This window comes from Anopheles cruzii, chromosome 3 (genome assembly GCF_943734635.1).
Source record: "Anopheles cruzii chromosome 3, idAnoCruzAS_RS32_06, whole genome shotgun sequence".
Lineage (NCBI taxonomy): Eukaryota > Metazoa > Arthropoda > Insecta > Diptera > Culicidae > Anopheles > Anopheles cruzii.
In genome coordinates this window covers 31169916-31192021 of record NC_069145.1, presented here as the reverse complement: position 1 = coordinate 31192021, position 22106 = coordinate 31169916, and the positions used below count along the sequence as shown (strand labels likewise).

The 22106-nt window shown below is 48.9% G+C and overlaps 3 protein-coding genes across 3 annotated transcripts; 1 reads left to right on the top strand and 2 right to left on the bottom strand.

The window, feature by feature from the left end:
- Nucleotides 1-2686: 2686 nt before the first annotated feature.
- LOC128274584 (uncharacterized) lies at nt 2687-2971 on the bottom strand. The gene has a single exon (XM_053012820.1). The coding sequence runs from the start codon at nt 2969-2971 to the stop codon at nt 2687-2689; it is 285 nt and encodes a 94-aa protein (XP_052868780.1).
- Nucleotides 2972-18542: 15571 nt separating this feature from the next.
- On the top strand, nt 18543-20363 carry LOC128270214 (UDP-glycosyltransferase UGT5-like). The gene is made up of 3 exons (XM_053007617.1): nt 18543-19513; nt 19584-20029; nt 20081-20363. Exons 1-3 carry the CDS (start codon nt 18677-18679, stop codon nt 20361-20363), a joined length of 1566 nt encoding a protein of 521 aa, XP_052863577.1. The 5' UTR covers nt 18543-18676.
- Nucleotides 20364-20411: 48 nt separating this feature from the next.
- LOC128273265 (uncharacterized) lies at nt 20412-21335 on the bottom strand. The gene is made up of 2 exons (XM_053011201.1): nt 21110-21335; nt 20412-20994 (listed from the first exon to the last, which is right to left on the bottom strand). The coding sequence occupies exon 2, from the start codon at nt 20992-20994 to the stop codon at nt 20569-20571; it is 426 nt and encodes a 141-aa protein (XP_052867161.1). The 5' UTR covers nt 21110-21335; the 3' UTR covers nt 20412-20568.
- Nucleotides 21336-22106: the final 771 nt, after the last annotated feature.

The following is a 22106-nucleotide window of genomic DNA, read 5'->3' as shown; positions in this document are numbered from 1 at the left end:
GTTACAAATGGCTCTACAGCTTTATGAGTACAGGTTGGCAAACAGCTCAGGAGAAGTTTTTCTTGATCTTACGGTGACGAAGGTACTTTCAGCCCAGTACATGCCGACTTTCTATGTTGCCTAGAAACCTATCGGACATACCCTATCTCCGTGGCTTAACTTATGATGATAAAATCTACTCGAAGCAAATTTTGCTGAGCGTTTGTTTGCGTACTGCTACGATTTTGAGTGATTTCGGAAACTTCACCCCTGCTTATTGCGCGGCACAGGGATCTAAAGTTTGTCCCCCGAGGCGGAGCAAGAAACTCAACTCGGCAGCGCCCATCGGCCCATCGATTGGCCCTGTCAACTTTAATATTATGAGGGTTGACGAGAGAGAGAGAGAGAGAGCATCGAAACATAACCATAACTTACTTTCCATCGTCCCCCGGCCGAGTAGGGCGGAATACGCGAAGAGTTGCCACCTCATACTCAGATTGATTCCCCCAGTCGGCGGCACCTAGCCGGTCTGATCACCGCCGAATGTCATCGTTTGGATTTGGGAGCCACCATTTGCTTAACCTTTCTGTTCCCGACGCTGTTCTTCCGTCGTGCCACGTAGGATAATTTGAAAAGGATTATCAGATTTGGGATGTTTTCTATTCGGGCACCTACTTCTCTGACACGGGCCCCCGGTTCCCCGTATCCTTTGCTGCCATTTATTAGCCTCAACACCTCTCCCGAGGGGATTCGCGTTATCGTGTCAAACCGAACAGGTTCCAATATTGTATTCTCGCCCTAAACTCAGGCCAACCAGCGTGCGAGTGACAGAGACCGCTGCAAGGAAAGGCCGAATTCAATTTCGTTCGATGTTTGATTGCGAATGCCGGCCCGGCCGGCGTAGCGAACCGCCGGTGGAAGACACGCCAAATCAAAAGGATATCATTTCTCGCTCTTCCGGGCCCGGCCCGGTCGGTGTGCCTGTGTCGGAAAACAAAGTCGACCGCCGGCAAGGATGCGAGATGAAACGCCGAGTATTCGAACCGAACAGATTGGCTTTCTCGGTTGAGCCTGAGGCCGTCGGGTGTTCCGCGCGGTCCTCGCACGTTACGGACACGTTTCGGGCCAAACGCTCCTATCACCATCATTACCATCGTCATTATCATCATAAAATGATCACCACCAGCATCATCATCATCTGGTGCTTTGGTCGTCGCTGGCGAAAGGGGTGTGCGCTGGCCAGCGGGCAAGCCAAGTGCCGACCGGTAAAGAAAAATGGCTAGTTTAGCGGTTCCGGTTCCGGCGGAGCACTGGCGGAGGAAAATCACTGAAGTAAAACAATTCTGGCACGAAACAGGAGGCAAAAGAGGAAACATATAAACAGGAAGACTGGGGAAGCAACGGTGGGCCTCGCGCGGTCGCTCAGCATCTTGGCTGGGCCGCGGCCAGGCCTCCCCGGATCGGATGTGGAACGGAATTGTAAAATTTATTTGCTTTTCTGACAGCGCCCTGCATTGGAGAGGAAACCCTGGCGTGTTCCGGTGGTGGTCACCGTGTCTGCGGAGCCTTCGGATGGTGAAGATGAAAAATCGCTTGCCCTACGGAGTCGCCCGGCCGGCGGAATGCAACGGTACACGGGAATTTACACATCACCGGCACTGGCACGTGATAAATATCCGGAATCGGACATTATTATTTTTCTATTTGTGCACCACACACCAGCGCAGCACGTGCCACGTGGAGTTCCTGCCCCACTCCCCACCGCCATCACTTGATGACGGAGGGAAACGGAAATTCCGGACCGTTACCAGCGAAGCGTCGTAGCGAATCCTATTTGTCGGGCGCGTCGAATCGGGGAAGTCGGGGCGTTTGTTGTTATACGCGAAGGATTTGCAACTGGTGGGCCGTCGGTGGGCGTGTGTGAGTGTGTGTGTGACAGGGATGGCAAATCAAAACAAGCTCCTCGCAGCCCCAGAAAACACTCCCAAACCTAGGGGAACCGATTCGCTGGCTGGACAAATCTAATTAAGGTTTCGGATTAAATATCCAGCAACTCCACGGACAGCCGACAGCGGCTACGCCACAATGCTACCGCGCTGAACCTGCCAAAACCAATCAGAGATTACCGGGCCTGGTAAGCTATTATTATGTAACTAAATATTCCAATTCTGCACTTTATCTGTTCGGAACGCGCACGAGAGCGCGCGTTGATTGCGGGACGTGGGCAACGCCAAGATGGTCGCTGCGGCTGACGTGCGGGAAACCGCAATCACAACGAAGAAGTCGACCATCCGACCATCGTTTCAATTAGCTCTGGATGGCTACGGGATCCCAGGGTGATGAGGCGGCTGCTTGGCTCCGTAATGGGATGATGATGCGTCGCAATTTTATGGCACTTTATGGCACATGAGTTTTCCGCCTTCACGCTGGCCCCAACCTGCGGTCGACATCGATACGATACGGTTTCTTTACCACCGTGACCACGGACACCTGTTATCTCCCTTGGGAGCACCCGGAGAGATCCCTTGCGAGGGCAACGCGACGTGACTTCTTCCGAACGCCTTCAGTACGTAATTAAGGGAGCAATTACGTTCTCTCTCAGTCTCTCTCTCTCTCTGTCTCAACTATCACTAGCTTTTTTCTTAGCATCTTGGCTGGATCGGTTGAATCGTTGAAAGATTGGCTGCCTCCGGAACGAGGCGGTCACTCACAGCCCGTCGAACAGCTTTCGGCAGAGTTTCACGTGATCTTTCTTAAAACCCTCCTTGCACGGCACAGTCACAATGACGCGATGGTGTCCGGGTTTACGGGCCGGGGTCGCTTCGGTTGGGCACACGACCGTAGCGGTTGGGCAGAGGGTTTTGCAGCCCTCACCGTTCGCGTGCCATTCGCAACACTCGTACTTCCACTGGCAGTTTTCGTCCGGGTCCGCGGCAACCATCGCCGATCCGGTCACCGAAACTAGGACAATCGCTAGAAAAGTCACTTTCATTTTATGGCACATTAACAGAACGGTCGTTCGGCTGTATTTTGTACTTCGCGATTACACAAGAAACTGTACTCCGATTCGGCGGCACGATCGATTCGCTTCAGCTCGATCGTCGACTCAGCTCAATGTTAACGATGCTCCGCGTGGTCCGTGAGCGATAGTGTGCGAGCCACTCAGAATGATGCCATTTCTTGGACAATCGTTTCGATGGGTGCGTTCCTGTTACGAAAAAATCCCCGACTGTCCGTTGATAAGAGACACAGCTAGTGCCTTGACACCGCTTTTACGGTGCACTTGAAAGATTGACTATTCGGTGAGTTTTGGTTTTTTCATTTAAATTTGTTACTTCAGATTGCTATTCAAGGATCCTTGAGGTTTTGTGAAACCCACAATGCACCACATAAAATTACTATTCTAGTTGCCAAGATTACTAAGCAGTAAGCAGTAGGGTTATGTTATGCTTGAAAATGATAATCATAACAATCGATGTCGCAAATGATGCACAACACTCGGAAAACAGAAATCGCAGTCACAGCCCACAAGACATATTAACCGGACGCATAGAAAAACAAACATTTGTTTAGAAAGCTCCGGGAAAGAAAACCCCCAACGAAAAGAAAGTTTCCTTGCTTTCTAAGTCCGCCCGAGCCGACCGAGAGTGAGTGGCCCCTGTTTCGTAATGGTCGTTATCAGATGCACAAGTTATTCAATCACTTCCACAAGATTGAGCAGATTGTCGGAACGGAACGTCCGGCGATCTTGATTTATTCCGTTTGACATTTCCTGGGCCGGACCGGCGAACGGAACACGTGAGCACGTTGCCGCCGCCGGTTGGTTGGGCCCCGCTCTGGTCCGAGAACGGAAGGTTGGCAAATTCCGGGCGAACAAGAAATTCATTTGCCATGCGATTTGAATGATTGATTAATTTGTATATTTCTGTCCTTCGAAGCGGGCGGTTTGCTGTCAGCTGATGGCGGTCGGCACCGGAGGGGTTCGGCTCTTTTAGCTGCGCCCAGCGGGGCTTCTGACTGCGTTGCGGGGTCCCGTTTTCGATGCGCGCGAGTTGCACGTTTGGCTTGCAGTTGTGTGTTAAATTTTACTGCCACGAAGACATTGATATTTGCTGCTGTGATTGGAATGTTTCAATTATGGCCCGACGATGCCAGTGCCGGGAAGCTAGTTACGATCGGGAAGCAAGCCGGTCCGACACTGCCCTTCGTAGAGACGGGTCGAACGATAGCTTTAATCGATACCAGTGCATCTCCGTAGGGGGTGTTCCGATGAACGAGAGATCCTGTGGGCTAATTTTGACCCCTGGTAGCAGGTGTTGGCTCGATACGAAGCCAATCACTCGTCGTTCCATTTGATTGGGAACTTTTATTTCCAATTATCCAATCCACTTTCGAGCACTTTGATAGCAGGCATACCGACGCTCCAGGGCGTGTGACGACTAGGTCAGTCAAATTTAATTTTAGGAAGGATTCGCGTGTGAAGTGTGTCTCACGGTCCTTATGCAACTAGCGTTTTACTGCAAAATTCAACACACGTTTTGCGCCAATCTCTTTTCGACGTTGCGTACCGGGATTTGTTCGTCTAAAATAGCGCCTGAATGTAGGCAATTTGAACGCGTCGAAAGAAGGTTTAGTTAGCAAAGTCGGCGATGAGAGATCTGTTAGTACCGTCGGATAAATACTACCACAAATCAGCAATCCTGTTAGTGATGCGGCCACAGCCAATGTCAACCGAACTTATCAACAGTGGCGCACAATTATGTTTGGTTTAAATTATAAATCAAAACTCGAACCGTCAGCGGTGGCCGTGCCCGGCGCTTTTCTATCCGGCCGGGCATCAATGGTCTTACGGTGACTGAGTGACAGGCTGTCGGGGCGGTGACTGAAATGCTTCGACCGTTGGATTACAGTTTTACAATTTTTCATTCCGCAGCCGTTCGATTTCAGCCATTCCTTCTCCTTCAGGCCCGTGGACCGTTGCCGTAGAATGGATGATGCTCTTCGGTCGGCCAGCGTTTACCGTTGGCCGTTTTTGATTTATTCGACAGCTTGTTCATTATTCTTCGCACTACGACCGTTGCAGCGGCAGCCCGTGGATTTCGCACCGTACCCTGGTAAGATCCTGCCGGAAACTGGTCGCCTGCGGCGTTGGGCGGTTTTGTCCAGTGGCGTGACGGAAATTTTAGCATAAAAGCTTGTTGGCTGTTTTGGTGGTGGTGACGGAATTGACAGCGCTTGTGATATTGGCATCATGACGTGTTGACTACTGCGAAAATGGATCGTTGTGGGAAGCACAGGCACACAACAAAATAAAGAATCAAATATAAAAGCAATTACAAGTTAGAAAATCAGCAGCTCAGATAGTGTGGAAGCTAGCATAATGATAAACCATTCCCAAAAAAAAAGATGCAATAGAAACAACAATATTCGGTTTTTCTAGCGCACATCGTTCAAGATATAGTTTAGCTTAGCGTCCATCATTTGTGTCAAAATTCCTGTGGAACAATTTCGAACGCACAGTCGTTAGGAAATCAGTTTTGACCACACCGGAAACTCACCGTGCAAGCAATCAGCATTGATTTGTGGTCAACCATTTCATTTCATTTTCGACCCCACGGGTCGGTGATGAAATTTGGCAAACGAATTCTCGGGAACTCGCAGGCCGCTGATCGGCACTCGCCACGTCTAGCCACCGGTACCGGTGACGTGGCAGGACACTGCTTTTCGCGGCACGGCTGCAGTTCGTTAACTTCCGTGTTGACTGATTGACTGGTGGTATTGGGGCACACTTTGGGCCCAGCTTGAGCACACCGGTTCTGGTCGATAAATTGTGCGGTCGTTTCGAGCGTTTGTGTTTCGGTGTTATTATGTGTCAAACGATTGGCGGTGGCCCGAAAGTGCGCTACACGCACAGCACAATCGCTGGGAAAGGTGAAACATAATAAATTGCAGTCCTCCGCTCTCTGTCGTCGTCGAGGGTGATACATCAAACAACGCGTCCCTTTCGAGGGACGGTTTATTATGGTCGACTTGGCGATTTGTGGACTCTGCTCGGTTTCGATATCTACACAAAACAATCATGTTGTTATAGATTTTTTGTCCTTCAATATTTACATCTCCGGTTTCGCAAACATATGCTCCATGCTCTGCAATCTAACACCTAAATATCGGAAATAATCGACTGCGGACTGCATCCCAAATCGATCGGTCCGAAGATTGAAGGAGGAAAGTGTCAAATGCACACAGAGATCTCATCGTTGGCCGTCGCACCTCTCGTCGTCGCACGGTCTCACATATCCAGCATCCGGCCATCCTTTATCATTCGGTCCTTGAAGCCGAACCGTCCCCGTTTCCTTCGCTTTATTGTTGAAATATCCTATTTTTTTTTGCGCTCGTGCTGTGTGTGGCACGTCCGATTGAAGGCTTGTTGCTGTGTATTTGTACGCAGGGTTTTTCGTTTTTTTTTTCAATCGTTCACCGATAGTCCGCATAGTCGTGCCCTTTTCAAGGACAGATTCAACATTTGCCACCTTTCACACCGGAACGGGCCCCAGGATCGAACCGGCAAAAAAAGCAAAAACCTTCAATCGAATTGTGTCCCGAAAATCGGGAATGTTACGGTCCGCACGGATCCAGAGCACTGCCGTCGGCGGGCAAATCAATGTCGGTGATGTAAAGGAAAATTAATCAAATAAACACGCGGTACTGAATTTCAATGACACGGAACGCGACGTTGGCAGTGGGGTACGGTCGGAATTGTCGAAACACTGCCATCGGATTGGCGCCCCGCGGTCACTGGGCCGTGCTGTGGTGTCGTCTGTGCCGGATGCTGGCGGCCGGTCGATTAGGTCGCTTGCAGAAGGGAAAAATGAAACATTATGTCGCTTTCCGTCATATATTGTCAGCCCAGTTTCAAACGGTGGTCGATCTGCCGCCCATCATTCTTTGGTGAAGTTGAATCGAATGCTATGGGCATCAATCAAAACCGCGCGAGGTGCACGCTACGGTTTCCAGTGGACGGCTGTGATGGTTCCCATGCGCGCTCCGCCAAACACATCCGTAATTCTATTGTGCCAATCTACGCAAGATAATCGATAACAACGCAAGTGTTTGTGTTATGTCTACGAGTTACCGTCCGCTACGTACCGCTGACGAGGAGGGCGAAGAAGTACTGCTTATCGCAATAGCGCACCACACCGTTGAGCGATTAATTTAATAAGCTGATAGTGAGAGGAAAAAGTGAAAACAGTGTTTTCTTAACACCAGTGTGTGTACTTTAAAGCTTAGGTTGCTGCTGACAGTCTGTGTGCAGCGGAGTGTTGTTGATATAGGGCTGATATCGTATCGTTGATGCTATTACAAGTGTTGTTACCTTGTTGCCTTTGATAGAAAAATTAATGACTAAGCTGTAACAATACGGGGACCGGTTAGGATTTGTGGGACAGATATTCATCTCATCGTGTTGGAGCTGGCATTTTCAATAGATTGTTGTGCTAGAACCATCAGATAAATAGGCAAGCCTTAAATGGTTAAAGCGTTAAATTGGTTGACCTAAATACGATCACATGATTTTCTAAAGAATGGATTACCTTCCACATGGATATAATTTGTATATTTAGCAAGGCGTTTTGGTGCTCATTGAAGATATCATAACATGAACCGCGATGGGCAGTTTTTGGGACAAACAAATTTTTCCCGTGATACTGGGCTCTTTGTTTCCCTTTTGTAACTGGTAAAATTAGTATAATTTCAATACTGTTCTTGTGTTCTTGGAAGAATCTTTAAATGAAAAGGATAGAAAATTGCGACAACAAGATACATAAAAGACATCGTACTATATCTTTGCACTTACCAGTTTGAACGAATTCATAAATTCAAATGAGAAAATGTCATATGAGTTTAATTGCACAATGTTTTGTTTGTTTCACGGTGTCTTATCATTATGAGCCTCAAGAACCATTGATCTATACAATAGCAATTAGCAATTAATTCAGAAAATTGAGGCATAAACGATCAAAAGCGTGTGTCAAAGCAAAACTTAGAGACGAATTTAGCATGCACTTAGAAAATAAAATGTCAAATGGTTTTGTTACAAATGTTTACAAAAAGAACAATGGGAACCAGTTCGACGATATTCTAAATACTTTTTGACCGAAGATATAGATTGTCAGTGGACGATGATGTCGACCATTGTCATCATCGGTGAACGGGAAGCTGATTTTTTTTGGAATTAGTTTAATCGCTACATTTTAGAAAATCGGTTCTTTTCACACACCCGTTCGACAATAAGCACCGTCGAAAGCGGTTGCTCGTAAGTAGTCCTCCGATACTTAATGAAACTTTCCCGCGGTATAATCTCGAATTGGAATCTAATTCCGGTTCATTTCGAAAGCTAAACGTTCGCTCACGCGAAAATGTTAAGAAACTCTCGTCGTTAAGCAGCTGCGACCCATGGGCGAAGCGTAGCGCATCTCTTTCGATCTCCTATCTACGACCCCCGAGGCCATTACCGTTCGGCGATAGATCGAGCGCAAAAGATCTGTCTGTTAAATCCTTCCAATCCTCGGGCTCCCTATCTCCGGATGTTTGATTGAATCGCAGTAGATTGCGGCGCTCCGGGCGCATCACCGATGCTGCGTATGATAGGTTGAATTAAAGTTTCTTCCAACTCGGGCCGCTCGGGGGAACCCCTTCCGTGGCCGGGACGACTGGGAAATTAATTGAACGCACCATTGTGTGCTGATGGTGACATCAAAGCACCTAGCGAGGACACCTGCACTGAGCCCTGGTCGCTAGAATAACTTAATTCCACGGAAACCGCACCAGCTATGTCGTTGGCACACGCGTCCCTGTCCTTTCGGGTCTGGAATCGGGCAGGGCTTTGTAAGGACAAACCCAAACGGGACTAGCGCATGCAACCGGAGCGAGCTCTGTCACCCATGATAAATCAGTGCCGGATCCCGGAGCCATCGTTCATTAGACGGAAAAGCGTAACATTATTTGGGCAAAATTAAAATATCAAACAAAAACTCGGCCTTTCGGGCCCTTCGGGCTTCGGCAGCCGCGGGGCTTATTCATGGCCAAGCGCACCCTCCCTAAAGCGAGTATGTCATCTTCGGTACGCGCTACATACACGCATCAAATAATTGTCACTAGTAATAGCATGAGTGATTGTCGTGATAAATAATGCGTTCCGGGCCGCCCGATCGGCAGATCCTTCGGGCTGGGACGTTGGCCAAATTTATGAAAAAATCTCATTCTGTCGCTCTCTCTCTTTCTTTACAGGCTCTACAGGCTTATTGAAGGGTGACAGAAAGTGCAGAGAAACAAATGAAACCAACCCTTGTCGGCAAATAATGGGCGACTCGTCCTCGGGCAGGGTTTGTTCCCCGTACACGCAATGCGCGTTGCTTGTGTGTGGGTCCGCTTCGCTTAATGTCCTTGTGTCACTCGATTCGGTGAGGGGGTTATTTATGAAAACCACGCCTAGACCGGCTGGCTCGTCATGGTTCGCGTTTGCCACACGCGTTAAGGGTTGCCAAGCGGGCAGATTTTGGAGCGCGCATAGTTTTAGGCGCACCCCGGGCCCAGTTAGCGGGGTGGAAGTTGTTGGTATGCAGCGGCCGCCACATCACGCAACGCACTCTCGGATCCTGGGTCGGGTCGGCCTGCTGCGATACATATGTTTTGCTTCCCGTCCGTCCGGCATCATCCGTCGTGCTCGAGTGCTCGGCCGGGAATACCAGCATATGCCGGGGCCACCTTCCGGTCGGCAGCAAGTGTCGATGCGTGAAATGCGTTTTGATAGGGATTGGCGCGGGACGTCGGAGGGGAAATCGGAGAATGCCAGCCTCAGCGGGAGCAACATTAGCAACAAACATAGGATCGGCTTACGCCGAGGGAGTGTTGTTGAAGTGAAGCGCCGCGAACTGCACTCCTGGATGGTAAATAGTAATTTAAAACCTAGATAAATTTCCGATTGTTGACGAATCAGCACACAAGGGGTGTGGGTGGCAAAGAGCCGAACAATGGAAGCCGATCGGGTAGGGGCCTCTAGTTCGTTCGCAAACTCGGCTGGCCAAACAAAACCCGGATTACAATTACATGCGAGCAGAGACAAAACGAGGCTTTCCGGGTTTTGGTCGGGCAGTGTTTGGGACGCAACATAAAGGATATTAGTAGTTCCCGGCGAGGGGGCCACCCTATTCTTCTTGCGTGTGGGGACTTTTGAAGGATTAGCAAAGATGTTCGGCAGAAGGATTAGGGCTGTGCGCACTGTGGCCTTCGTTTATCTCTAACGCAGGTTTACTGAAGCGCTCCGGAACTACACGACCGAGAGCGCCAAATAATTAATTAAGCAATCAAATTGCTTTCCGTGTCAATTTAGACGTCAATTAAAGGCACTAAGGAAGGGCGCTCGAGTGCGTTGCAGCCATGAGCAACGCGAAACACTGTCTAAAACGTGCTCTAAGCCACCTGGGGAGCGGTCTGTTTAACTAATGTACTGAGAAATGAAGTACTTAGCAGAAAATTGTCGGGAAGTAGAAAAAACTTGCGACAGTTGTTTAAAGTATAGATGGACATTTTTGCATTTCATCCCAAATTAGGATTAGCTTCATTTATAGCAATCATTTTGAGACTTCTTCCAAAATGTCCGTTTCTAAAGTACTGAATTCAAATCCAATTTAATCGATATACACACAAGTAAAAATCACAGTCGGGAGCAATATGAAATCGCTCGGAGCGTATCCTAAGAGTCACATGAATCTACAATTCCTGTGTAGTAATTTAAGTGCCTCAGCTTTCATATTCTGTTGTACCATTTGAATAGTTAAAATGTCATTATCCGACTGTCGTTCATTTGGCATTACCTGTTAACGATATGTTTGTTGAGGATTTAAATGTGGACAGCTTGAATTATTATTTTGATAAAGCAAATACGTACATAACTGAAATGAACATCTGGACATGGACTGGTTTTAAAGTATACCTGCTTCCTGGATCGTAAGCAAAAACATACTTGGGCGAAAGGTAGTATTTAAAAAGTGATTTTAGTGTTAAATTTTTGAATGATTTTTTCAACTTTATTCGCGCGTATGATGAATTTTGTTAAACATTTTTGTAGATTACCTTTTATAGTCCTATATTCGTTTTTATTTGACCTATCAACTTAACTACCTTTACTCATTATAAATTTTAAAGTTCCTATAACATTAACACCATAATTATATAAGTGAATCGTTTAAAATTGTTAAAGGCAGGTTCATTCATATGAACGTGAACGTAACGTTGTTCAATTTGCAACATTTTCTGTCATTTAACATAATATTTGATTGTGCTTTTCTAGGACCACGTGCGTTTGCCTACCATTAGAGACAATTTAACTACTTGGCCATAGCTACCTACACCGTGGGCAATTTTATGTTTCACAGCTGAGGCCGAACCGTGTTTCGGCCCAAATCCTGCTACGGTACTTGACTTAATAATTTTCTAATTACAATTTCATGCCACTTTAACGTCCGATACCGAATGCGTTGGACGTGCTAGGCGAGACAGCAATGTTTAGCACACGCTCCCTGTCCCTTAAAACGGTGTCTATTGCTTAAAGCGAAACAAATCCTCCGATTTTAGGGAAAGAGAATGAGAGACGGCACGGGCCCACGATAATGACACCGATTTTGTGTAGGACTCGCCGACCGCTTTCTACTGTCTGCGGGCCGTTAAATGTAGATCGGACAGGACGTGGCAAAGAAAGGAGCAATCCTCGAAAGCGGCCCAACCCACGTGGGCTGAGTTGGGCACCCAAAAACTGCCCAAAGATATCCAGACAGAAAACGATGTTCTGAATTTCCTCGCCTGGTGTTCCCTCTATTTAGTTGCTCGCAGGAAGGCCGAACTAGGCACACTAAAACGATCATCCTCTTTCTTTCTCTCTCTCGGTCTCGATGAAAAAAGAAAATCAACAGCCGACAGTCGAGGCGGTGAAGGATATTCTTTCGTGGCGAAAATTTCTAATTATACTAAATATTTTAATTAAAATTATAACGCTCTCACATATGCAAATTATGAACTTTCCGGGCTAGCGTCAGCGGGTATTCAACCGAAACGCGGTTCAGGCTGTTTGACTTCTTAGCCTTTCCGGTGTCCAAAGTTCAAACGGCGTGCCACCCGCTCCCGCCGGCAGTGGCCGGCCAGCCAGTCTGCAGTCTACCAACCCCCGGGGTGATCCTTGAGCCGTGTCCAGACAGTGCACCCCTTTTTCCGGTTCAGACACTTCTGCGGAGGCCTGTCTTTCGAACGCCTCAACGCAGGTTTTTCTCCCGAGTTTGGAGAGCCATACAACCGGAACGCACAACTTTGAAAACCGGTTCGCGAGAGAGTAAGAGAAAAATCGAAGAACGGAACCGGAAGCCTTTTTGTCTCTCATCAACACAATCCTACTGCTAGCCGAACCTAGCCAGCATTCAAGCGTCCATTTCGGCGTGCCAATTCACGGGGAACGACGTATTTTTTCCTTTCCGAGCTCTGTTGCGGCACGTCAAATGAAAACGTATGCACGAAACTTCGAGCAAAGCCGCGAGAAATCTGTACCGTGCCCTGGTGCTGCGGTTCCGTACGGGGAGTGTTAAAATTAGCATATTCGTTTCCGAGCGCCACTCGAGAAACGGGTGCTTGCCGTGCCCCCGGGGGCCAGAGAGTCGCGGGAGTAAAATACAGCCAACCTTACAACAAATCGTACAACTCGCCCAACCATCCCTTGACGGCACGGGACCGGGACAACACTCTGGTGAGCAATTTTCCACGCTCTGCCCTCACGTCTGATCCTCGCAGTGCGGTGCGCAGGAGAACGCGTGGCACGGCTCTGTCTGGTTGCACTGTGTGCACTGAGGCAGTTCTAAAATTGCTTCGCAAAGCCAAGCGCCGGTGTTCATGTTTCGAGAAGATTTGCTTGTAACAATTATACGCGTAAGAAGCAAAGCATTATCGTACCACTTTTATCACATTAATAAACACTGTCTGAAAGGTACACGAAATGAAATGCACCACGAAGAACCTACCAATATCATAAATACGGCCCGGTCCGTTCTTCTAAGATTAAAAAAAAACGTACAATACTCACGATAATCGATTTTGTAACACATCATTCAATAAGTCCCGAGACTAGCGTAGAGATAGCGCTAATAATGCCATTTACATACCAAGGTTCAGACCTACCAACCTTCAGATAAGATTTGTCAAAATTTGATGTAATTCGAAACATAACATAGTTATTTCATTTATTTTATAGGTTATCATAGTTTTCATGTCAAACATTTCATAGTAAGTCCCGGGACTTTTTGAACAATGTGTAACAATCCAATTAATACTACGTTCCTTTCGATAAGGTGTAGTGAACCAAAGACTCCTTCCGTTTCACTGGCAAAAGGTTGCGATAAAATCAATCAAATAGAAGTTCTAAGCTATTTTCATGTTCAATGTTTCTACAGAGCAAAGAATTTGTGGTGTGTCTACAAAACCTATATCGTCTTAAGATACAATATATTATTTTTACTATGGGTTTTTGATTAATACACATTTCTCTATGGATACATTCTCATGGATTCATGGACTGTTTTGTCATAGTTTTGTACTGATCGGTCAGGTATTATAGGCGTGATGATCCACTGATCAAAAATGGCACTTTATCTATCAAGCAAGTTTTACATGGAGTTTGCTACTGTTCAACTTATCAAACCACATAAAACCATTAAACCATTGTGATGACGTTTATACTACAACGGGCTTTGAACAGAACCTATCGTAGGTGAGGTTTACAGGTACTTAGTCAAAGTTATTCATTATGATATGATCCATAAGTTTGTCCATTAGCAACTTCGACAACTTATGGTGTGTGAAATCATGCCTAATAGGATGGGCGTATAGTGGGACGAATTCCGAAGTTGCTGTAACTTTGTTAGGTATATGCACATATTTAAGATGGCCAGCCTCCCACCCGATCAGAAAGGCGTCTAAAGAATTACAAGGTTTGAGAGTATTCCAAGTAATCGTTGGAACTGGGCAGGGTACCGGAAGGAGCGTATGTTAAAACTGCTGACTTGGCGTAAATCAATTAAAAGCTTAGCCAAAGTTAAAACAATGAATTCCAAACAGCAATATTTGTTTGTTTATCGTTTCCCAAACACTTACCGAACGGCCCCGATTGAATGTGCGCAGCACACAAAATGGTGGGTAAAACGAGAACAAATGTCGTCGCTTTTTTATTCCTTCTCTACCGGCTACCAGATTTCCTGTTTGCGTTCCTGGTTCCTGGGTGGGTGCGATGGTTTTGTTATCGCAGGAACGGAACGACGGCGATGGAGTGCGCTGTAAGCTGTAAGTTGGTAAGGGCGTGCGGCGCCGATGCCCAGGATTAGAAGTACCCCGGGGGCATAGGACGTGCAGGCATAAGTGGCACCGGCCAAGGACCCTCCCGGGGTGGAAATGGGGCGGTGATTCCTGGCTGCGTTGTCCAGGAGATGTGGGAGACGTCGCTCCGACCGGCCTCGGGCACTAGTCGGCGGGTGCGTGTGTTGTGTTGGGCAGGACCAACGAGCAGGAGTCCGTCGTTAGTCGGAGTCTATTGTGCTAGGAAGCTGTTATTTAGAGCATATTGGCCGTGCATGATGAGTGTGTGCACGTGGGGAGAATCCGGCGCTATTGCCGCCCTTCCGGGAGGACCGCAGGCCATGGACAAGGACAGGGCAGGACGCCGGCCGGCCGGCCAACACAAACAGTAAAGCATCAGTTCTTTTCCTCCCAGTTTTGTACGACTCCCCGCTTTTCCAATGTCGAATCGTGTGGCAAATACGGTGAAGATTAATTTTATCTCTATATATATTTACATCAAATACACGCACACTAGCACAAATATGGGCTCTTCTCGAGGGTGCGGCCAATCATTAGGCAAGGGCAATGGAATGATGATTGCCGCTCCTCAGAGTATATCAACATGTAATTTAGATGTTGACTCCATTTTCTCTCTCTCTGTCTCTCTCTCTACGTACACCACCGTTATTATGCTGACGCCATTTTCGGTTCAATTGTGCATAAATCAACATCATCAACCTCAGCAACATTGAAAGAAGGGTGGCCCGGGGTGGCTCGTGATGCTGATCGGAGTTCCCCGAGAACCAACCGGAACGTTCTCGCGCGCCGTCGGTTGCCATGGCGACTGGGAGCTGTGGCCCCCTTCTAGACCTCTTCGTCTGACCTTGGCCGGAACCTGCCCCTTTCTGTGCTCCACATACACATATACACACACACACACACACACAAGTGGTGTGAATCATCTCATTCCATGTTGGTTGGTGGTGTGTAGCGCGCCAACTCGTCCATAAATGACATCAGATTTCTTGTTTACGTTACTTTACTGGCTTTCTCTTTCATCACTCCCTGGACGGGTGGGGACAGGGGAGTTGAGGTCGCCGCCAGAGCCCTACTAGCACTGCCTTAACGTCCTGTCTCAGGCGCAGCCCGCGTTCTATTCTTCTCTCTTGTATTGCTTCCGGGGATCCGGAACCGGAACAGATGAACGAGTGCGCAAACATAACGGGGTGGACTTTGGGGTCCCGGGAGGAGCGTGCAGACAAGCGAGCAGCGTTGGGAGGACTTCGCATCGCTGCATCCTTGCGAGGCGCTTGGCACTCTCCTGCCTACCGGGCGAAGGAATGGCTCCGTTAGAGGAAGTGAAAAATTCAACCCCCCTCCACACACACACACACACACGCATACGACACACGGGACCCTCCTCTTAGAAGACGACGCAAACATCGGAAGGCAAATAGTGGCGACGCGAAGATGCACAATTTGTTGTGATGTGCTTAGGTCTGTGACGAGACCGCACATGACTCTGAGCCCTGGAAGCCGGTGCCTGGGCGCTGGCGACGACAGAACTCTACGTTCTGTCTACCGAGCGGAACTGTTTATGCTGTTGGTAACAACCATTTTGTTATATCACTTTTGAAATGTTATGCATTACGAATGTTAGGCAAATTTTTGTAATAAATTATCTAACGCTTTCTTATCTCATAATTACAGCTGTAATTTTGAGCTTAACCCATAAGCTTCTCGAAAGCTGCTATAATTTCTGGTATGGAATGTATGTTAATGAATTAAACTGTTTAAGATCACGTTTATTGATTCATATTGTTTGCTAGTATTCAATATTTTATGCTGAGTTGGGAAAAGTTTTGTGTTTTTCATATTATAAATACTAATTTACAAAAGTTTTCAAATTATGGATATAATAAGTTTACTTTAGCATTTCTTAAACATTGATATTTGTCAGAAAACTATCCAAAATACTACAAAAAAGTTATACAACATTGTTTGGGATCAATTGCAATATCTTCCTTTGATTTGAAGCTATTTCTTTGTCTGATATTCATCTGGCATGTTCCGGTGTAGTTCAACGAATATTTTATGGTTTAAGTAGTTCTTATATGGTAAAGGCTGTGTTAACTTTAAGAGATAGATTTTGTGTTGTATTTTTACAGTGTTCTACATGATCATTGCATTGCTTCACGTACTAAAAAGTATGACAAATTAGGAAAATATTCAATTGGCTTTTAAGTATGCCTATATGCCTTTGAGTACCTCTTTTCCTTTTTTATATCTAACAGGTGCACGCCCGTGGCTCGTCCGTAGATCATCCGTCGCTGCTGCACCGATCAATCGGTTTCTAAGCTAAAGACGTCAATTCGACGTTGATTGTAAAACTGAAAGTTGCTCTTTATTATGGCTCTATCCGTTCTCATAAAATAAATTGCACTAAACAATTGCACGCTAGATTTATCGCGCGGTTCATCATTTGGCATTCACTGGCCATCCGGCTGCAGCAAAACCTCGCCGAATGTGCGGAATACTTCCTCAAAATATTTGACAAAAACATAAAAACCGATCCAGATGTGGCCAAGGAGCTACGAACGCGCTATGTTTACACGGGCGTCGATAATTGGTGTTCCCGTTAGAGCTCTTACTAGGGGTGTGCGTTGAGAAGTGAAATACAAAAAATGTTTCTAAAATTTTTATGCAAATTTCTATTTTATTCAAAGTATGTGCCATCGTTAGCTATACATTTCTCCTATCTCTCTGCTTAATCATGGATTCCCAGACGAAAGAATGCTTCGACTTTTTAAGTAAACTAATTAGTCATCCAATTTCGACTTCCTCGTGGAAAAACGAAGGGCTGCTCAGCCAATACGTGTCCCATCGATGAAAATGAATGATATTCGGAAAGAGCCAAGTCTGGGGAATAACGCGGGGAGGAATAGCAGCTTCCATCCAAGTGATTTGATAGTATCCTCAAACAGTTTTGTTTTTTGGGGGGCCTCGTGCTTGTTTCCACGGGCCACCAGGCGCCCCCATCGGACCCCCCTAGAATTGCATTTTGGTCGTTTTTCGATAAATGCATGGTTCAAATTGATCATTTGTTGTCAGTAGCGATCGGAATTAACGTTTGCATCAGATTTTAGGAGCTTGTGAAACACCACACCTTTCTGTCCCATCAGAAAGTCCGTTTTTTGGAGTCCTTCGACGCTTTTTTTTGTTAAGTCAAAATCGCCATTTTGAAGTTTTTTAAACCACTCAAAGCACAGCGATCTTCCAAAACCAAGTCCCGACAAGCATTTGGTGCGATTCCGAAGCAGTTTTCTTCAAGAGGAGCAGAAAAATTGTAATGTCCGCGAAATGTCATTTTCAGGCACAAAGATTGGCATGGTCTAACCCTTTCAACGGTCGTTTGATAACTGATTAATTTTTTTTGCGACCTGGACTGATTTACCTGATGTCAAAATGAGGTAATGATGAATGAACCGCAAAACTGGGAAGTCCCAATCGGCAGGTACAGCCATCATTCTAAAATTTCACTTCTCAACGCACACACCTAGTAGCTCGTGAAGTTGAATCCGAAGTACCTGGCCCGGCACAGGCAACAAAAACCATAACAAAGTTGACGGGCCATAACTGGAGTGATGGCGGTTTGTGCGGGGCGTCGAATTGATCGAAGAGAACGCGCTAATAATAACAATCCACGAACACGTCCACAAGGTGGTTTCGGCGGACGGCGGAACCGCTCATATCATACCCCGTTCGGGGAGCGGGGTGGCGCCTAATCATTGGGTTCGATATGTTGATCGCGCTCGATTAAACAGCACCGCTGTGTGCGTGACACCACCCTGGGAGGTGTCCGCTGGGACAGCATGCTTGCTCGGGGGGAGTCGAGCAGTAGGAGGCACCTTCCGGAGCGCCAGCATAACTCGCCGGTGCGATACGACCACAGCAGAAGGGGCGCCCGCTCAGCTGTGACCGGGTATCGGTGTTTGTTCGATCGTTCGCGCTATAATCAACGAACCAACCCAAAAAACGATTTAGTTAGTCGCCCAGATTGGTGACCGTCGAATGTGCGACGACCTGTTGAGTGACTTCCCAGACGAGCAGTGGTGGTTGGCAGTGATAATTGTCGCTCGGACGCTGATAAGATATAGCCCAACCGGTGGGGTGTGGTTGCGTGGTTCCGACTTGGATCGGTTAGAGCCGGCTGCGTGAGTGAAAAAAGTGGTCAACAAACGCGGAATACGGAGTTTCTAAGTCCGTTCCTCGTGGCGCGTCAATAACTTCTTCAGGCTACGGTGTGTGTCGAACGGATTTGTTGGCAGCGATGGCCTTGTCCGTAGCCTCGGTGGTCCTGGTGGCCGCGGCATTCGTCGGAGTGTGCGGCGAGAACATACTCTTCCTGCAGACGATCGCCTCCAAGAGCCACCATATCTGGAACCGGCAAATCTTCGACCGGCTGTACGATAACGGCCACAACCTGACCATTCTGTCGTTCGAGAAGGAAGTGTCGGTACCGGGCAAAACCTTCCTGCTGATGGAGGACTTCCAGCAGCGCCTCATGGCCGTGTTCGCCGAGGGCACCACCGATTTCTCCACCTACGAGAACGCGTTCAGTAACATTGTTAACGTTTATCATTACTACGAGATTTCGAGCCAGTTGTTGCTGTCGGAACCGGCCGTCCGGCGGCTGCTGGAGTATCCGCGCACGTTTCGGTTCGATCTGATCATACACGACTTCACGATGGGCCAGTTTTTGCTCGGGTTCGTCGAACACTTCCAGAACCCACCGCTGGTGGCCCTCTCGGCGTACAACATACCGGCCTACACGCAGTTCCTGGCGGACGTACCGCTCCACCCGACGTATGTCCCGCACCCGGCGGCTACCTTTGGCCAGCAGATGACCTTCGTCGAGCGGGTGAAAAACACCGGCTACTGGTGGTTCGACATGCTGTACCGGCAACAGCTGTTTATGCCGCGCGAAAACCATCGCATGCAGCAGCTCTTCGAGAGCACCAACCTGACGCACGTGAAGCTGCTGGAGCGCCGCGCGGAACTGGTGCTGGTGAACAGTGACCCGGCGCTGGACTACTATCAGCTACTCCCACCGAACGTGGTGCAAGTGGGCGGATTGCATATCAAGCGGTCAGAGGAAATGCCCTCGGTGAGTGCCGCAAACCGATTGCCGTTGTGTTTCCTGTCTACTAACCACCCTTGTTCTCCCGACCCACCAGAATATGCAGCAGTTCATCAACCGTGCCAACCGGGGTATTATTCTGTTCAGCTTCGGCACGAACGTGCAGAGTGAAATGCTGGGTCCGGATGTCAACCGACAGCTGTTGGAGCTGTTCCGCAGCATGCCCGACTACGGGTTCATCTGGAAGCATGCGAACGCGGACGGGATGCTTATGCCGCCGAACGTGCTGATGACACCGTGGGTCCCGCAGTCGGCCGTCCTGGCCAACAGCCGCACCAAGCTGCTGGTTAGCCACGGCGGGTTGCTCAGCCTACAGGAGGCAGCTTGGAACGGAGTGCCCGTGATCGGGATTCCGTTCTTTGCCGATCAGTTCTCGAACGTGCGGCGCCTCGAGGTGGCCGGCATCGGTCTGGGCATTCCGTCGACCCAGCTGAACGGGGAAACTATGCGTCGTGCGCTGGACCAGATTCTCGACGACCCCGGGTAAGTTGTTGGACCCCCCGCAAAGACACCTAATGACCCCATTGCTTGCAGCTTCCGAGCGCGCGCCAAATCCCGCTCGAACCTGTTCCGCGCTCAACCGCAACCACCGCTCGAGCGGGCCATCTTCTGGATCGAGAAAGTGATCGCCAACAAGGGTCTACGATATCTACGAGCACCGACGCGTGCGATGGCCCCGTACCAGGTGTACGGGCTGGATATGCTGGCGGTGCTGCTGTTGATCGTGTGGTCAGCCTATCTTATCTGTAAGCGCTTCCAGAACTGGCGAGCCAGCGGCGGCCAACGGGCAAGCGCAGCCAAGCGTAAGGCGGAATAAAAGCTCCTCCCCGCGGGGCGGGGTGGACGGATCCGAATGTGCGGTGTACATACATTTCGCGTTTATTTCGCTTTCGTCCACAAAAGCGACAACGATCCGATAAGCGGGTGGCGAAAAGAACAACAACAAGCCCTCTCGCCCGAGGTGATCGGGTGACGACGTTTTCTGCTTAACCTAAGGTTTATGGCACGTAGGAACTTCGGGATCAGATGTGCGTCACGGCGCCACCGACCACCGACGCCGCGTACGACGGCGGTGGTTCCACGGGTGGAAACAGCTTGCTTATCTTCTCGTACGACGGCGGATCGTGTTCGCCCATAACGGTGTCGTACGTCGGTGGCGGTGCCCCGTCCAGGTAGGCGAGGCCCCGCTCCACGGTGTAGATGGACGGCTGGTCTGGCTGGGGCCCGGCCCACAGACAGTTGCCAACGCGGTGCGTCAGGTAGACCGATATCATGATGCAGATCAGGAAGAAGGCCACCGACAGGGCCGCCATGATGATCTGGCTTTCCAGCTTCTCCGTCCAGCCGGTGTGGGTCATGATGTAATCCAGTAGCAGTGCCACGACGACGAGCGAAGGGATCGTTATCAGCACGATAGCGAAATCAATGATGCACTGCCGCAACTTCATCTGCCGTGCCGCAGTGGTGGACCGTTCCGGAAAAGACAGAGATAGAGAAAGTATACGATCATGATCACGGTTTGCACAGCTTCGTCACTGCTGCCGGTCAAGGGCCAGTACTTACGGTGCTACATTTTGAATCGCCAAGGATGTGAGGTGATGAGACTCTGGGGTTCGGCGCACGTTGCTAGGGCCCGGTTGTCGCACTGCGGCTGCTGCTGTGTCGCTGCTGAGAAGCGCTTCCTGACCACAGTGATCATCGGTTACTGTCTGTCTGTCCGGTCCGTAGCCGTTCGCGTCGTAAACTGCCAGCCAGCCGCGGATTCTGTTTGGCGAATGATAAAATGCCAATGCCGTGCCCGAGATAAAGCTCAGCGTGTGCGATGCGATCCCCACCACCACACAGCAGCAGGGTTGCGATCTTGGATCGCTCTCGCTCGCTCTCTCGCAGGTGTCTGCGCAGCGGCGTGTTTGGCACTTGGCTCTTCAGAGTGTGTGCGGGGCCATCAGTACTCGGACGACGACTGTTGACACAGCGATTACGCACTTCGTACGTTTGCACTGCCGCCCGTTTAACTTCCAGCGAGCAGGCTGACAGATGGTGGCCAGCGCTGTCCCAGAGCGAGACGGCAGAGTGAAAAATGTCGGTGGATTTCACACGTACCGGACGATCCGGGAAAAAGCCGGACGATAAACGCGGAAATGTAGAGCACGACCCACACACACGCGGGGACACTGGTTCACCGGCGTGCTAATTGTGACACATTCGGAATCCGTTTCGTCTGACAGCCGGTGCGGGTGTGTGTGTGCGCGACGCTTGTTTATCGGCAGCATCCGTCGGCAAATACAACGCTGCGCTTGGCGCAATTTCGTTTGCCACTGTGTTTTGTGAGAGTTTTGTTTGTAACTCGGCGATGGGCGACAACAATGGTAACAACGAGAGCCGGCATCGACACACACACACACACACACAGTACGGAACTGGTAAGTACCGCCGGATGGCGTTGTTTTGCTGCCCGGAACGGTGTCAGATTCTGCAGGCGGCAGTGTGGCTCTGAACTCTCATGAACCTTCGGCTCCGGGTTCCGGGACCGCTTGTCACACGCTCGCTCGTGGTGGCA

Bases quoted from the DNA above. Each gene is read 5' to 3' on its own strand.
- LOC128270214 (XM_053007617.1), top strand. From the start codon at position 18,677: ATGGCCTTGTCCGTAGCCTCGGTGGTCCTGGTGGCCGCGGCATTCGTC. The intron at 19,514-19,583 runs GTGAGTGCCGCA...CCGACCCACCAG, and splicing joins GGTCAGAGGAAATGCCCTCG to AATATGCAGCAGTTCATCAA. The intron at 20,030-20,080 runs GTAAGTTGTTGG...CATTGCTTGCAG, and splicing joins CAGATTCTCGACGACCCCGG to CTTCCGAGCGCGCGCCAAAT.
- LOC128273265 (XM_053011201.1), bottom strand. From the start codon at position 20,994: ATGAAGTTGCGGCAGTGCATCATTGATTTCGCTATCGTGCTGATAACG.
- LOC128274584 (XM_053012820.1), bottom strand. From the start codon at position 2,971: ATGAAAGTGACTTTTCTAGCGATTGTCCTAGTTTCGGTGACCGGATCG.